At 42.3% G+C, this 17028-nt stretch overlaps 3 protein-coding genes across 3 annotated transcripts in view; all 3 read left to right on the top strand.

Moving 5' to 3' along the window:
* Window positions 1-1253: 1253 nt before the first annotated feature.
* Window positions 1254-7587, top strand: LOC118422065 (kelch-like protein 30). Its single transcript, XM_035829575.1, has 3 exons — window positions 1254-1414; window positions 1830-3704; window positions 6088-7587. Exons 2-3 carry the CDS (start codon window positions 2111-2113, stop codon window positions 6483-6485), a joined length of 1992 nt encoding a protein of 663 aa, XP_035685468.1. The 5' UTR covers window positions 1254-1414; window positions 1830-2110; the 3' UTR covers window positions 6486-7587.
* A 315-nt stretch (window positions 7588-7902) lies between these two features.
* On the top strand, window positions 7903-10922 carry LOC118422064 (kelch-like protein 21). Its single transcript, XM_035829574.1, has 2 exons — window positions 7903-8085; window positions 8603-10922. Exon 2 carries the CDS (start codon window positions 8839-8841, stop codon window positions 10834-10836), a length of 1998 nt encoding a protein of 665 aa, XP_035685467.1. The 5' UTR covers window positions 7903-8085; window positions 8603-8838; the 3' UTR covers window positions 10837-10922.
* Window positions 10923-11688: 766 nt separating this feature from the next.
* The window catches only part of LOC118422067 (exosome complex component RRP4-like), a 17073-nt gene continuing 11733 nt past the window's right edge, over window positions 11689-17028 (top strand). Inside the window, exons 1-7 of the mRNA XM_035829579.1 lie at window positions 11689-11866; window positions 13150-13251; window positions 13705-13750; window positions 14171-14260; window positions 14676-14741; window positions 15140-15208; window positions 15869-16048. Coding sequence (XP_035685472.1) covers window positions 11754-11866; window positions 13150-13251; window positions 13705-13750; window positions 14171-14260; window positions 14676-14741; window positions 15140-15208; window positions 15869-16048 — 666 coding nt within the window. The 5' untranslated portion in view covers window positions 11689-11753. The remainder of the gene's footprint in view (window positions 11867-13149; window positions 13252-13704; window positions 13751-14170; window positions 14261-14675; window positions 14742-15139; window positions 15209-15868; window positions 16049-17028) is intronic.

Genomic DNA, 17028 nt, shown 5'->3' with positions numbered 1-17028 from the left:
AAGTCTTGACCGTCTAAAACGTCATTTCCTGCATTTGGGGGACACATTCTGCTTGTTAACTAAGCTAAGTACAATAGTAAAATTTCTATTTGTTTAAAAGATTTTTGAGAGCGACGCTCCCGCAACATATTGTTCTGTGCCGTAGACGCGGGACAGGGAGGTCTGGCAAATTTTTGAAATCGGGACTCTCTGAAACGCCGTTTCTCGCATTTTCAGGGGTAAATTTTGCCGTTAGACTAGCTCGATTTTATGAAATTTGCATCATCAAAAATACACAAAGTATCAGCTTGCTCCCCCCCCCCCAACATATTTTCCTAGGCAATACTTAATGCCGCCAAAAATGATTTTGCTGAAGTAACTGTTTTGGCTGAAGTAACTGTTTTGGGCGTCTGTATCTTATTACCTGGATGTCTAACCTTCATCGACGAATCTTTAATGCCTTTTCTATTAAAAACACAGTTTAAAATTTTGAGGGCGACGCCCCAACATATTTTAACCATGTCGCCGAGAGCGCAGATTGTGCCTAGAGCGCAGATTGTGCGGGGCGTCGCAAAGGAGGTCCACGGAAATTTTGAAAAATCTTGACCCTCTGAAACGCAATTTCCTGCATTTTGACGGGACTTAGGGCAATGGTTAGGGCAGGTTTGATTACGCTATATGCACAATTCATCCATTACGTTTTACGGTAAATTCCGGGAAGCTACAACGTATTACGTAGAATGAAAAGAGTCAATTACGCTCTACGCAAAATGCACCGATTACGCTCTACGTTGAATTAAGCGATCCGTCTACGCTCTACGTAAAATTAAAACTGACGATTACGCTCTACGCAAAAGGGCATTGGGGCCCTCATAATTGATTCACAAGTTTTCACATACTGAATCAGGTCTGGACCTGGACCTGATCCTCTGGACCTGAACCGGACCTGAATTTTCTGTACCAGTACCAACCCCTAGTCGATACTATTGTACTGATCAAATATACATGTACTGAAAGTCAACTCACCAGCGCTTACAACATTACTCTGCAATTTAAAAAAAATCAGTAGATGTCGCCCCTGCAAAATTGACTGCCACAGTGTGTACTTTTCGTGGGTGAAGTGGTACTTTTAGTATTAGGAACCAACTCACGAATATGTAACAGATTCAATCTAACATACTAAATTTCGTAGCTCTTATATTTTCGTATACGAATAGTCATATTTTGTAAACCTTTATTTCTATAACGTCAATCAATACCAAAACCGTCTCAGCTTGAAGATTTACCCAAAATTACAATGGATTACTCCACTTTGAAAAGCTGGCGCGCACCACATCACGTTGGCGGAGAGTCGGAAGAAGCCAGCGGTTCCTGACGCGCCAAAACACCTGGTGACGCCGGGAGACGTCATCACAACGGACACGGGCTACATGAGGTACCGGGACGGCTGGTTTTACTGGACTCCGTATTTAGAAGAAGAGATTTAAGTGTATTTTCGTAGTAATTTATGGGGAGGGGGGCACATTCTTTGCATGTGATCGTCTGCTGTAGGCCCCTGCATCATCAGCTCGCGGCGTGGCGCATGTACAAGTAAACTCGTTACTGTTCTTATGATTACAGCTTTGTGGTGGCAAAACCTGTTTTGTTTTCGTTGGCATCGATGGGTACCGCCATGTTGGATCTGAATCTGACGTCACGCGGGGGCCATCTTGTTTATTTGTGGGACATAATTTTGAAGATAAACGCATAACTAGTATAAGAGCATTTTAGAAATGTTTCTGGGAAAAGGCCAGGTGATATTAACACAAGTTTCACACCCATTTTAACTTCTCTCTCTCGTTCTGTTACAGTTGACTCTTTGAGTCTGACAGCAATCATCAAATCCATGCAATTTGAGGGAGCAATTGGATGCTCAAAACTCCACACAAGTCCTGGTGATACACAGAAGAAAAAGAAACACACGTCAAGCTGTGATGATAGCATCTACCATGCCGACTGTACTGTGCTAGTATTGTACTTATAGTAGCATTACAACTTTCAGACCTTCTCAGAAATCAGACATAAGTTCAGAGCTGCTGTTTGCACAAAGAAAGATCGCTGTATAGACCCTGGCACAACAGCAACTTAAAAGATGTCTAACTCTTGTGACTACTGTGAGCAAAAGATGTCTAACTATTGTGACACCTGTGATCGTAAATTTCGTGGCAAACATTCTGAACAGTACCACGAGGATGGCTCCTGTACCTTTGGAAAAAAAGACAGAAGTTACGAGCTACGTGCTGAGCTCACCAGACAGCAGAAGAATGGTGAGTTTGTCGACGTGGTGGTGGAGGTAGAAGGCAGGGAGTTCCCTTGTCACCGGGCCGTGTTGGCGGTCACGCCGTACTTTCAAACCATGTTTTCCTCAAACCTTGCGGAAAGCAAGGCGAAGGTTATAACACTACACGATATTGACTCTGGCAGCTTTTCCAAGATTCTCGACTTCGTGTACACGGGAGAAATCTTGATTGGGGAAGACGACGTCCAAGACATTCTGCAGGCAGCACACATGCTGCAAGCTGAGGATGTCCAGGAGTGTTGCCAAAAGTTCATTGAAAAGAACCTTTGCCCATCCAACTGTGTGGGTGTCATGTGCCTTGCCGACATGTATGGCTTGTGTAGTTTGAAAACGACAGCAAAACGCAAGGCGGTGTCTCAGTTCTCAGAGGTTGGACGAAGTGAGGAGTTTCTGAGCCTTTCAACACAGAAGCTGTTGGATCTACTCGAAGACAAGGAGTTACGTGTTGAGAATGAAGACGACGTTGTCCTTTCCGTGATACGATGGCTCGATCATGAACCAGAAAGCCGCAAGACTGAGGTATCCAGAATTCTACCAGTTATTTGCTTATCACTTGTAAGGGTCAGTGTGCTAGAGAAGCTTGAGGTCCACCCTGCGATACAGGAGTCACCAGAATGTCTGGCCAAAATCACTGCTACAAAGGAGGGACATTTCAGTGGCTCACCTCAACTGATGGCAGACACAGGAAGAGAGGAGGATGGACAAAAACCCAGCTGTGGAATTTCAGACGACGTGGCAATAATTGTCGGTGGTTGGAAGGCAGTCACTCAAGAGCATTACCATGAAAATCCTACACCACCGGCACCTCTCCAAAGCATAATTTGCATGGATATAGATCGTGATCAATGCTACCATGTCACTGATCTTCCGACATCCATTGTTGGGTGCATGAGTGTGGCAAGTGCAGGGCGATACTTGTATGTGACGGGAGGGCGCGCCTCATCTGCTGGCAGCAACACTCCATCCAAACAAGCCTTTCTGTACGACTTCGCTACGGACACTTGGACAAGGTTACCCGACATGCCTCGCGGTAGGGCAGGACACCAGTCTGCCATTGTTGATGGAAAACTCTACCTGGTTGGAGGCGACACTGCGGCAACGTTGTTCAACATGTTCAGTATGGAGTGTTTCGATATTGAAGCAGAAGCATGGATACAGCCACCCAAAGTGCCTGCTATCATCCCCTCACCTAACCTGAAGGTGATAGCATGTGGGGGTAAGCTTGTGCTCATCCAGGGACTTAGAAAGAAGAAAAGGTTCTGTGTCCATGCCTTAGATGTTAAAACTCAACGTTGGACTTACACCTGCAGGTATGTTCCAGCCAGGAACTTTGATGCAGATATCAGAGCAACCATTGTTAACAACAAGGTTTATTTTGGTGTTTCTATGTACAGTGAAACCTGTCTATAGGGGTCACTCAAGGGACTGACCAAATTTGGCCCCTATGGGCAGGTGGCCCCTATAGGCAGTATAGCCAAAAAGGTACATTTCACCACAAGCAATAAGTGACAAGGCATACAGCTTCCACTGAGATACTGAGTATTTATTGACAATATTACATCAAGGAGGTTGAAAGAGGGCAACCTCCTTGATTACATTATTATACATTTAAACTAAATATGACTTTAAAACAAACAATTTAATCAAATACATTTGTATTACTACTACTGCTACAGCACTGTAGCTGTTCCCTTATTTCTGTATAGTCAAAATGTATGTCAATCATGACATTAACGATTAACAGAGAAGACATACTATTATTACTATTAGACATTTAAACACTACAAATCTGAGACCGACCGACACCAGCTCCGAAATCAGCCGCTAGTTGACGGGAAGACTTGCCGTTCTCCGAGCGGGAACGCCGAATGACCAACGTCAATGCGTGTCCCTCGGGAGTTGAAGCCTTCGATATCGTATGTCTGAGTCAAAACTGACAGACATTTGCTTGGTTCTCTTGTCTTTTGTACAGTTAGAATTTTCTGAACACGAAGTCAGCGCCGCCATTTTCCTTTGTTCCTCGATCTCTGGGCTAATGGGTCACAGCGCGAGTCTCCGGCAACTTTGCCAATCGAATAGACAAATCGTGTAAATTCCGCTAGTTGCCGGCTAAAATTAGACATTCGATCACTACCGATCACAAGTTCATAATCATTTCTAAGCATCAAAACGCCACAAAAACTTTCACTTGTTCACGAAGGCTTGGCTTGACTTGACTTGTCTGCATGTGCCATTATGCCGAGGTGGTCACGTCGAAATAAAACGTTCCCTACGTAGGCTTATTTCTTTGACAAAAATCTAACTTAGTCTAGTTCTCACATAAATAACGCTGATTTCATTGATTTTAATCGTTTTATACCATAATCACCGTATTTTGTGCTGTACATCAGAATTCTTTTTGCGATATTTTACCTTGGTAAAAGTGGAGTCGTCCACTGACCCCTATTGACCTTGTTTATCCCGGAATCAGGACGATTCGGACCTTTACCGACTCGGACCTACCAACTCGGACCTACACTTTGGTCAACTCGGACCTACACCCTGGTCAACTCGGACCTTTTTAGTTTCCGGTCAAGTTGCTGAATAAATATATGTTAACATGTTACGTCAACGCAAAGACAAAATTTTAGCGGTAACCCAGAATTTTCCACAAAGCGGTCTGGATGGGGAAATTGCACTTTGGCACTATCTTTTGAGTCAAAAGTGACTGAGATTATCTTCAAAATTAGGGACATGAAGAGCGATAGCTCTGATGACGTAGCCGCGGTTTTTGACATTTTTTAGCTAGGGTTATGGGTTGCGAGACCGAGCGCGAAGCGCGAGTGTCGAGTCAACCCTAACCCTAGCTAAAAAATGTCAAAAATCCGCGGCGGCATGCCCGGCTCCAGCCCTCCGTGAAAGCGAGTGTTAGCCGTACGCGTATACGAGTGATGGGCATTGGAATCATGCAATGCCGCCGTGGATTTTTGACATTTTTTAGCTGTCAAAAGCGCCTGCGCCAAGCCATGAACGTACTTTCTAAGTAAATAGGGTACCGACAATTTCCCATCTAGACCCATAACACGGATGATCCAAGATGGCGGCCAGAAATCACCGAAGGTCCGAGTTGACCAGGGTTTAGGTCCGAGTTGACCAGAAATTGCTAGGTCCGAGTCGGTAAAGGTCCGAAGCGTCCGACATGCGTTTATCCCCTGCAGCGGCGCCATCTTGGAAATTTACGCAAATGCGATTCCGATATTTTTGGCCCGCGGAATACGAAAATTAGACCAGCGTACATGGATTTCAAGAACCTATAACATCAGATACATGAACGGACGGTCTACTTGTAAAATCTGTCCATATAGTCTTCCAGTCTGCACAGAAATGACGATGTACAGAAGGGTAGAGTGCAAAGAGTCTGAGACGAGAAAAACGCCAACAAAACTTAGCATAAAATCACATAATTTTGTATAATGTTTCTTTATTCAATGTTTCCTTCGTAAATCATCCAAGTTGAGCCTACATTTTGCTGATGTTGTGCAGAAATTGAAAAAAAGTGAACCCCGTGTGGGTTTAGCGCGGCGTAACGCGGCCGGCCGGTGACCGCTATCGGCAGTGTTGGCATAGCGGCCGGACCGAAAATCGTCTGGCCGCGACCGCATTCGACAGGTGACCGCTATAGACTATTTCTTAATGCTTAGGTCAATGGGAAAAATCCAAGGGACCGACAAAAAGTGACCGCAATGGCCAGGTGGCCCCTATATTCAGGTGACCCCTAAGGCAGGTTTCACTGTATTGCTATTTGGAGGTCTACACCTATGATGTTGACAAGGAAACCCCATCTATTGAGATGGAGAGGGAGAATACCAAATCAGATGACAAAGAGAACTTTTGCATAGTTCGCGGAGTATGCAGGAAGCGCAAGCACTATGGGCGGAAGGGTATCATCACCACAATATCAAGAAAAAGCTATGTTGACACAGGACGTTTCTATATGGCGATGGGACTCAACAGATGCAGTCGGACCCTTCCCTTTGCCTTGTTTGGCCACGGATTCCTGGCAACCAAGAAAAGTCGTGTTGGGTGGTTCTGCAGGGACCAGCTTACAACAGTGGAGAAGGACAAGGAACTGCAGGATTTGGTTAGATATTGTTATACAACCTCAGAGTCAGATAATGAGTACCTCTGAGTCCCAGACTTTGTTATTTGGGTTTCCCTGTTTCTTTATATATATTCCATCACTGTTAGTGAAGCCTGGTCTGTTGACAAGTGACTAGTAGCCTGGTAACCATACCATCGGGGCGCTCAACGATATCTCTACAGCACTGTAGGGGTAGCCGGCCCGTGTAGTTAATAGTGCAGGCTGGGCGGGATGGGGGTGGGGATTGGGGGTTGCTAGTACTATGGGGTTGTGTGAGATTTCTCAAAAGGCCGGCTACAAGCTCTAGGGGCAAAATCTCAAAGGGCAGCTAATCAGACAGGCTGACAGAAGCAGATCGGTGCCTTAGCACACTGGGCCGGGTAAAGCACCCCAAAGCCGACCAACATATAATGGTGACCATGCTAAGTAACACGATAAGGGACTGGGGAAGGTACTTGCACCCATGGCAAGAACAGCTGCCTGTTTATCATAGATAATGTCACTGTCAGACAAATGATGCAGCAGAGATCTGTACTAGTAGAAGAATAACCCCTGTATTTCTAGTCTACTTAGCTGTGATACAGATTAGATTATGTTTAGCTGGCCTTTTTTTCTTTCGTTTTTGATTGAAGTTGCAACTGTTTATAGGTTTCTTTCATGTAACATTATACATAACATGTTTACCTTGTCCAAAGGGATGATTGGAGCAATGTGTTTTTTTTAGCTTCTACTTCTTTTAGCTTTAGTATATAATGTTATTTCTGTAGGTTGCATTGTTTACATTTTGGTCTAAAAAATATTTACATATTATTACATACTCTGACATATTGTAACTATACCAATGGATGGTAGAAAAGTAGCTACCTGTAAATGCGGCCTTCCACATATTGACACACTGTGTATGAGCTCATGCCCCTACTGAAATCACATATGAAAGTTATACATTAAAAGGTGTGGCGGGTTCTTTAACATGCTTGACAACTCCTTAAACGCAGGATCAGGCCTGTCAGTTTATGATATCGTTTTGATGCATCTTAATCATGTTCTCTGTCTTGTGACAGGTGAGTGTTAGATTTGCTTGTGCTTCAGATGTTTGATAGAGCTCCACTTTATTAACCTTGAAATATGCATTAAACCAGTTTTAACATTATTTTTGGCTTTGTGTTTTTCTGGCGTATCTTTATGCAATAGAAATCTAAAGTCGATACTAATATGTTGATGTACAGTTATTGGCCAGTTCTTGTAACATTACACTGCAATTACAAATGAAGTCAGTAGATGTCGCCACTGCGTACTAGTAGCTGACTGCGGAAGCGTCTACTTTTCACAGGTGAAGGTGCACTTCTAGAATATAGAATGGAATTACCACTATGTACAAACCATGATCTGATGAACTACATGTTTATATATAATGTTTTTATTCATATGAAATTATACTTTTCATGCTAATATTTCTATAACGTTAACATTGAAAGCACCTTCGCCAAGGGTTTCACCAAAATTAGTACTGGACTAGTCCAGTTTGAAAAGCTGGCGCGCAGCACATCACGTATAAACCGGAGAGTCGGAAAAAGCCGGCGGTTCCTGACGCGCCCAAACACCTGGTGACGCCGGGAGACGTCATCACAACGGACACGGGATACATGAGGTACAGAACTGCGGGGACGGCTGGGTTTAAATAAGGCGGCGTTTTAGAGATGTGCATTTTTAGCATTTTCTAAAAAGGGAGGGGGGCACTTGCTTAGTATTCACGACTTGCACACTTCCCATAATTCACAGCGCCAGGGATACGGATATAGTGACCCGCGAGGTCATCGGGGGAAACCAACTAACAGCTACAGTGATTACGTGCTGGTTACTTTATACTTCTGACCACAAAACTTGTAAAATTCTCAGCTCTGAAAATAGTAGTACAACTCATAATTTGTTTTAAACTATCCTGCTACTGCTAGTAGTAGTAGGCATAATGTTACCTTCTAGTTCTAGGCCAAAGGTGATCCACCGCCTTGAGTTATAGCTAGAGCAAATAGACCTACATCATTACAACAAAATTATACAAGATTACGACTGACATAGAAACCATCTATACGTATTTGTGATGTGATGTGATAATGATAAAAAAGTTCTATGCACACTTTAATTTCCTCTCTCTCATTCCTTTACAGTTGACCCTCTAGCTGACGACTGGCTTCATCATACAATTTGTGGGAACAGTTTGAAGTTCAGTACTCCACACAAGTCTGACATCTGATGAAAGACAAAAAAACACGCCATTTCAAAGACCAGCTGTGATGATGGCAAGTCCGTACCAACTGTACTAGTATTGTAGTACATTGTACAACTTTCAGGCCTTCTCAGAAATCGAACGCGTACGTACATTCAGAGCTGTTATATTAGCACGATGGATTCCATGGAAGACAGTTCTGAAGATTTTGACACAATAGTAATTCGAAGCAAATCTAGGCACTATGGCCATGGTGAATTCCATGGTGATAATTCTGCACAGTACCACGAGGATGGTTCCTGTACCTTTGGAAATAAATACAATAGTGACGAGCTATGTGCTGAACTCATCAGACAGCGGAAGACCGGTGAATTTGTTGACGTGGTGGTGGAGGTAGCAGGCAGGGAGTTCCCTTGTCACCGGGCTGTGTTGGCGGTCACGCCGTACTTTAGAACCATGTTTTCCGCCAAACTCGTGGAAAGCCAGGCGAAGGTCGTAACAGTACACGATATTGACTCTGGCAGCTTTTCCAAGATTCTGGACTTCGTGTACACGGGAGAAATCTTGATTGGTAAAGATGATGTCCAAGACATCCTGCAGGCAGCACACATGCTGCAGGTTGAAGAAGTGCTGAGATACTGCAAAATGTTCATTCAGAAAAACCTTTGCCCGTCCAACTGTGTGGGTGTCATGTGTCTTGCCGACATGTATGGCTTGTGTGATTTGAAAAAGACAGCAAGACGCAAGGCATTGTCTCAGTTCTCAGAGTTTGGACGAAGTGAGGAATTTCTGATCCTTTCAACACAGCAGCTCTTGGACCTACTCAGAGACAAGGAGTTACGTGTTGAGAATGAAGACGACGTTGTCCTTTCTATGATAAGATGGCTTGATCATGAACCAGAAAGCCGCAAGACTGAGGTATCCAGAATCCTGCCAGTGATTCACTTGTCAAGTGTAAGGGTCAGTGTGCTAAAGAAGTTGGAGGCCCACCCTACGGTACAGGAGTCACCCGAATGTCTGGCCAAAATCACAGCTGCGAAGGAGGAACATTTAAAGCTGATGGGAGACACAGGAAGAGAGGAAGATGGAAGAAAACCTAGATGTGGGATTTCGGACGACCTGGCAATCATTGTCGGTGGTTGGAAGGCGGTCACTCAACAGTATTACAGCGAAAATCCCACACCACCGATGCCTCTCCAAAGCATAATTTGTATGGATCCAGATTGTAATCAATGTTACCATGTCACTGACCTTCCGACACCCATCGTTGGATGCATGAGTGTCGCAAGTGCAGGACGATACTTGTACGTGACAGGAGGGCGTGCCGTGTCATTACTTCACCTTCCATCCAAGCAAGCCTTTCGGTACGACTTCGCTACAGACACTTGGACAAGGTTACCCGACATGCCTCGTGGTAGGGCGGGGCACCAGTCTGCAATTGTTGATGGAAAACTCTTCCTGGTTGGAGGGGACACTGCAGAGACGTTGTTCAACATATTCAGTATGGAGTGTTTTGATATTGAAGCAGAAGCTTGGATAAAGCCACCTGAAATGCCTGCTATCATCCCGTCACCTAACCTGAAGGTGATAGCATGCGGGGGTAAGCTTCTGCTCATTCAGGGACTTAGAAAGAAGAGAAGGTTGTGTGTCCATGCCTTTGAGGTTGAAACTCAAGATTGGACTTACAGCAGCACACCTAATCCAGCCATTGACTTTAATGTGGCTATCAGAGCGACTGCTGTTAACAACAAGGTACATCTCTATGTTGATAGATGTTTTTCCTGTTATGTGGCAGCCTACACCTACGATGTTGACAAGGAAACCCCAACTATTGAGGAGGAGAAGCCGAAAACGCAAGAGGATGTTTACATAGTTCATGGAGTATGCAGGAACCGTAAGTACTACGTCAATGCACAGAATGGTATCATCAATACCATACCAAGAATAAACTATGGTAAGGTACGAAGTCCCGACCAGATAAAGGAATACACCCGACGACCGAATCTTCCCTTTGCCTTGTTTGGCCACGGATTCCTGGCAACCAAGAAAAGTCGTGTTGGGTGGTACTGCCGGGACCAGCTAGCAAAAGTGGAGAAGGAGAAGGAACTGCAGGATGCGGACAAAGATTATGAGACAACCTCAGACGAGTCAGAGTCAGATGATGACTCCTACTGAGTCCCAGACTTTGTAATTTCATGTTTCTCTGTTTCTTCGTACATGTAAAATTCTGCCATTGCTGTTAATAAAACCTGGTCTGTTAACAAGTCACTGCCCGGGGACTCGGAAGTCTATGACTATGTGTCCATGATGAGAACAGTTGCCTGTTTATCATAGTGCGGTCACAAATTATGCAGCAGAGATTTATAGGAGCAAGGATATTACTGTATTTCTGGCCTACTTATACAGCTGTTTTGAGACAGCTTTGATAGTTCATGATTTACTGGCATTTGTTACTTTCATTGTTTCAATGTTTATAACTTTCTTCAATATATATATATATATATATATACATATTTACCTTACCCAGAGGGGTGATATGAGCATTGTGTTTTTTCTAGCTTCTAATACTTTTAGCTGTGGTTTATGTGGTATAAACATTTATTACTACGTACTTCCGTTAATGACAGAGCACCTCTGTAACGTTAACACTGAAATAAAAATAAGAAGTTCTATCAACATTTTTTGGCTTTTTTTTCTGGGTCTTTTTGTAATGCAATATAGATGTTTGAATTCGACACGAATACGTTTGTGCTACCACATTTTCTCTACATTGATTTTCTGTGTCATCATACCGGCTCTTGTGACATTACCAACATTTCCCTGCAACTACAAAGTAAATCAGTAGATGTCGCCCCTGCATAGTTGACAGCGGCAGTGTCTACTTTTCATAGGTGAAGTGCCTCGTCAAGTATTTAGAATAAAATGACCACCATATGACAAATAAAATCTGATAATGTCGATTTTCTAGTTCTAATATTTGCATATATATACAGTTATGTTATTGAAACCTTTATGTCTATGACGTCAATAACAAAACCGTTTTCGTGTAAAGATTTACCCAAAGTTGCAATGGACTAGTCCAGTTTGAAAACATGGCGGTGCACATCACGTTGCCGGAGAGTCGGAAGAAGTCGGCGGCTCCTGACGCGCCCAAACACCTGGTGACGCCGGGAGACGTCATCACAACGGACACGGGATACATGAGGTACCAGACTATGGGGACGGCTGGGTTTAACTAAGGCGGCGTTTAGAGATATAAGAGCATCTGTTAGCCGTATGGGGAGGGGGGCATATTTTTCAACACATGCATGCACTTGACAATAATCTCCATGCAGATCCTACGGTAGCATACGATAGTGCAGCCACGATAGTATCAAAAGCTGGCAGAGGAGTGAAGTCGGCTTAGTAGTGTGGCAAAACTACCGAGGTCACAGGTAAATTTCTCATCACTCGGTTTCCAGTGATGAAGTCGCGTCGTCACTGGCTTACCAGTGGGGAATATTTATCGTCACTAGTTTTCCAGTGATGAGGAAACTTCAGCTGGTAAACCAGTGACGACAAATATTCAGTTTACTGATGAAAAAGGAATCATTGTTTCAGTTGAGGGGATTTAAAAGTTAGCACTTAAAGTTGTACTAACGTCGCCTCTGCAAGTCCCCAGTACACTCCCGGACCAAATCTAACAGTAACACGGCTATGGCGACATGTGAATTAGGGTGTTTTTGTTGCATATCGAACTCAGCACTGGAACGTTCCAGTGCTATTAGAACGTGGTCACTGGAAGCCCAGTGCCGAAATAATTTCATCACTCCGTGTCCAGTGCCGAAGAGTCACCCATCACTGGAAAACCCAGTGAGGAACCGGTGACCTCGATGGTTCCGCACTCGGTGTCCAGTGACGAATGACGTTCATCACTGGGCCCCGAGTGACGAGCGGAGTTCATCACTGGAACCCGAATGACAAGCGGAGTTCATCACTGGAAACTGAGTGACGAGTCAAGGTTCATCACTGGAACAAAGCAATTCATCACTGGGAAACCAGTGACGAACTTTCTTCGTCACTGGGCGTCCAGTGATGACTCCATTTTGAATGTATGTTCGTCACTGGAAGCCCAGTGAGGAACCCATGACCCGCGTAGCCTTGTAGTAGTGTGTTTTGCTACAAGGCAAATGGACACCTTTTGGCTGACTACATTCCGTGGCCAGTTTGGTACTATCTTATGCCATTGTATCTGCTTGGAGATTGCTTGACAAAACTTTGTAAAGCCTCACCTCTTACTTAATTGACTAAACTCAGCTCTACCGCCCTCTACTTAACAACAATTTGACCATTATACTGAATTATTTAGAATTTTGAGCATTTGATATAGGAAGAAATTGGAGAAATACTGATTGAAGATTGAGAGTGCAGTCATCAGTAACTATATGTTCAGGATTTACATGTGAACGTTCCGTCAACAAAAAAGGAAATTATTTTCTGTTGCACCAGGGGCCATGGCACGTACATGGATGATGACAAGTTGAAGGCGTCCCTCGCTGGTGTTGTGGAGCGAGTCAACAAACTCATCTGTGTGCAACCACTCAAAACAAGGTGAGATGACAAGCTGAGGAACTACTGTAAATGCATTTAAGTTTGTGGGGATTTAATTTTGCGGAAGCAGGAAAAAGGACTTTTCGCAGTGGTTTTCAGTTTGTGGTAGCACCATGCACTGTAGTCACTTACTGCCATGCGAAAACGTTTGTGGTGGTTTTCAGTTCACAGTGAAGTGACCACTACGATAACCGTGAAACCACCGCGAAAGTTTCTGAATTTGCAGTACTCTGTGTAAGTCCAGCACATCAGACTCAATGCTACTCTTTGAAGACAGTCTGCCAGCCTACAACCATTCAATTTGTACATCATTTAGCTAGCTGCCAATGTTGTTAGGGTACAGGTTTTGACTGAGCAGACACAAAGGACAATAATCACTAAAAACTTTGGGGAAAGGAATACGCAGGAATATTCAGTTGTGATTTAATCCTTGACATGTATTTTTTTTTTCAGGTACAATGGTGAGATTGGGGATGTTGTGGTGGGGAGAGTCACTGAGGTAAGAAACATAACTTTTCTCAGAAACCTCTCTTGTGTTGGACTCGGAGAAAGGTTTAGGGTGCAGTCAAATCTGTGTAACACTCTGGGACCTTGCAGAAAATGTGGGAAAGACCAACAAAAGATAGCCACAATATTCAGGTGATCTTTACGCAGGGTTGGTCACTTCTATAGGTTTGACTGTAGTAATACATGTATAGCAAAATAGGTGACATTAATATTGGGCAAGTGGTTCAGTCCAAAGTTGAAAATTGTGATGTTTCTTGCTTCTTTAAGTTCTAAAGCTGTTCTCATGGATTCAATTCTTGTTTGTCAAACCCTCTAACCACCCCTTTTAGGGTATCACTGAGGAGGGGAGTATATCAGTTTATTCTAGATTAATATAGAAATTACTGACCATTTCTCCCTAAACAAAACTTAGGTCGGCCAGAGAAGATGGCGAGTGGACGTCAATTCCAGACTGGACGCAGTCCTGATGTTGTCAGCTGTCAACCTCCCTGGGGGAGAGTTGGTACGGTCCACTTAGAAGTTAGACATTCATACATGTGCCAATAGTCATCTTACTATATGTGCACCAAAACAGTCGAGTAGTAATATTGATTAGCATAGCTTAAGCCTGGTAAGTTGTCACTAACAAATGGGATTGGTCTTATGTTAATCTCTGGTAAGTTTATGAAAGCTTTATAGCACACCAGGGAGAGGTATAACAGAATTTTGAGTCAAAATTGAATAAAAATTATGCAACATTAGATTTCTTCATCATAAGAATGTAACTATTGTTAGATACAGATTAATTATTCTTTGATTGCTGGAGGAACTTGAGCTATAGAGCCATTTTTATACCAAAGTACAGTACAGTAAGTGCAATGTGAAATGTGACTGCTCTGTTGTTGTTATAACCTTCTGCCTTCATTATGACCTTGCAGAGGAGAAGATCAGCTGAGGATGAACTGATGATGAGAGAGTACCTCGTGGAAGGGGACCTCATCAGTGTATCCTTGTCACACTCAGTGTGTGTGTTCCTTACGAGAGAATGATTATCATGTTGATATTACATGTCATTTAAACTGACTGTCCTGTTACAAAATATTCATGTACATGTATTATAGAAGACATTGATACGTCGATGAAGGTTAGACATCCAGGATGATAAGATATGACAAAAAGCAGTTACACAAGCAACTGGATATGATTTTGATGAGTAACATTTACCAGCATCAAGCTATCAAGAGTTAGATCAAGCTATTTCATTTGGTCATACTCAAAGTAGTTTATGGCATATTTTGATTGCAATTTTCCTGTTACTTTAATCAGTGTTGCATGTACTTTTATAAAGTTGTCCTGTTGAAAAGTTACCACTCAACTACATCTCCTTAACTGACTGAATCAGGCTGAGGTGCAGGCTATCTTCCATGATGGGGCTCTGTCCCTTCACACCAGGAGTCTCAAGTATGGCAAGGTATATTTGATCATACAATCACTGGAGCATGCAATTGTTTATAACATGTTGACAAAATAAAAAAGTGGAGAAGTAGCAAGTCAAAGCAATGAGCTATTTGTAAGGTTACGTATGTTAAGGTAAAATAGTATACAGAATATTGGCATTTTTCAATATAACGTTGTAACTCGTTTCTTACATTACTTATTCAAAGTTTTGAAGCTGTGAAGAGAGATTAAGGTTTTGTATTTGTAACTGAATTTTGGTGACATTCTACTTTATCATTTTTTTTGCACCTACATGTATTCCAAAAAGTTTTGAAATATAAGTGATTGCCCAGAATGGTCTGGAATGACACAGGATGCTGCGCAAGAGATGTTGCCTTGATGCTGGCCACTCAGAACAACCTGAGGAGACCTTATCAAGTATCAAGGAAGTAAGTAAATTTTGACTACAGCCTTTAATAATTTCCTTTTGTTGCAGCTAGCACAGGGACTGATGGTGCAGGTGTCCCCATCGCTGGTGAAGCGGCGTAAGACTCACTTCCACAACCTGCCTTTAACAGTTTCCTTTTGTTGTAGCTGGCCCAGGGAGTCCACAACCTGCCTTTAACAGTTTCCTTTTGTTGTAGCTGGCCCAGGGAGTCCACAACCTGCCTTTAACAGTTTCCTTTTGTTGCAGCTGGCCCAGGGACTGATGGTTCAGGTTTCCCCATCGCTGGTGAAGCGGCGTAAGACCCACTTCCACAACCTGCCGTGCGGCGCCAGCGTGATCCTGGGGAACAACGGGTACGTCTGGATCTGTCCGACTGTCGATGATGAGAAGGTGGAGAGCAGCGGGGGATATGAGCAGGATCTAGAGGTACTGGGGATTGTGTTAAGTTTGTGAAAAAAGAGGATTTAATTTTAGCACAAAGCCTAACTTTCTTCCAACACAAAAGTACACACATTTTCAACAACCACTGTCACCTTCTTCAGGAAGGAAAGTGGTTGTTGAAAATTTGACCGGTGTATATGTTTGTGTGGAAGAAAGTTTAGCATTGTACTATGTTACTACCAAAACAGATGAGCTCTCAAGGAAAACTTAATTTTGCAGTATCAGGGAACAGAAGTTGTGGTAGACCAAGTAAATCCTTGATGGTATGTGTTAGGAAGGACATCAAGCTGTGCAGTTTAGAGTCAAGGAAAATTTAATTTTGCAGTATCAGGGAACAGAGGTCATGGTAGACCAAGAAAATCTTGGATAGATCGTTTAAAGTTTGAGGAAAAGAGGATTTAATAGAATAATTCTTCAATCGGTGACTCTTGAAAACAAGTAAAACCTGTACCTCTCCAAGATGTACTGAGCAGATATTGAAAATTAGGAGGTACATGTTTTACACGTTTTCAAACGTCACTGATTGATATATATATATATATATATATATATATATATATATATATATATATATATATATATATATATATATATATATATATATATATATATATATATATATATATATATATATATATATATATATATATATATATATATATATATATATATATATATATATATATATATATATATATATATATATATATATATATATATATATATATATATACACATATATATATATCTCTCTCTATATATATAAATATATATCTCTCTAAAATAATATTCTCTCATACATTATTCTATCTATTTATCAATTTACATCACATAATATATTTATATATATATATACTTACACACCTTATTCTTTTTATATATAAAAACATTACTTCTTTTTTTTTCATATTTCTTTATCTCTTTATATAAACACATATATACACTCCCTCTCACTCTCTATCTCT

This window comes from Branchiostoma floridae, chromosome 8, assembly GCF_000003815.2.
Source record: "Branchiostoma floridae strain S238N-H82 chromosome 8, Bfl_VNyyK, whole genome shotgun sequence".
Lineage (NCBI taxonomy): Eukaryota > Metazoa > Chordata > Leptocardii > Amphioxiformes > Branchiostomatidae > Branchiostoma > Branchiostoma floridae.
This window is presented reverse-complemented; position numbering and strand designations above follow the sequence as displayed.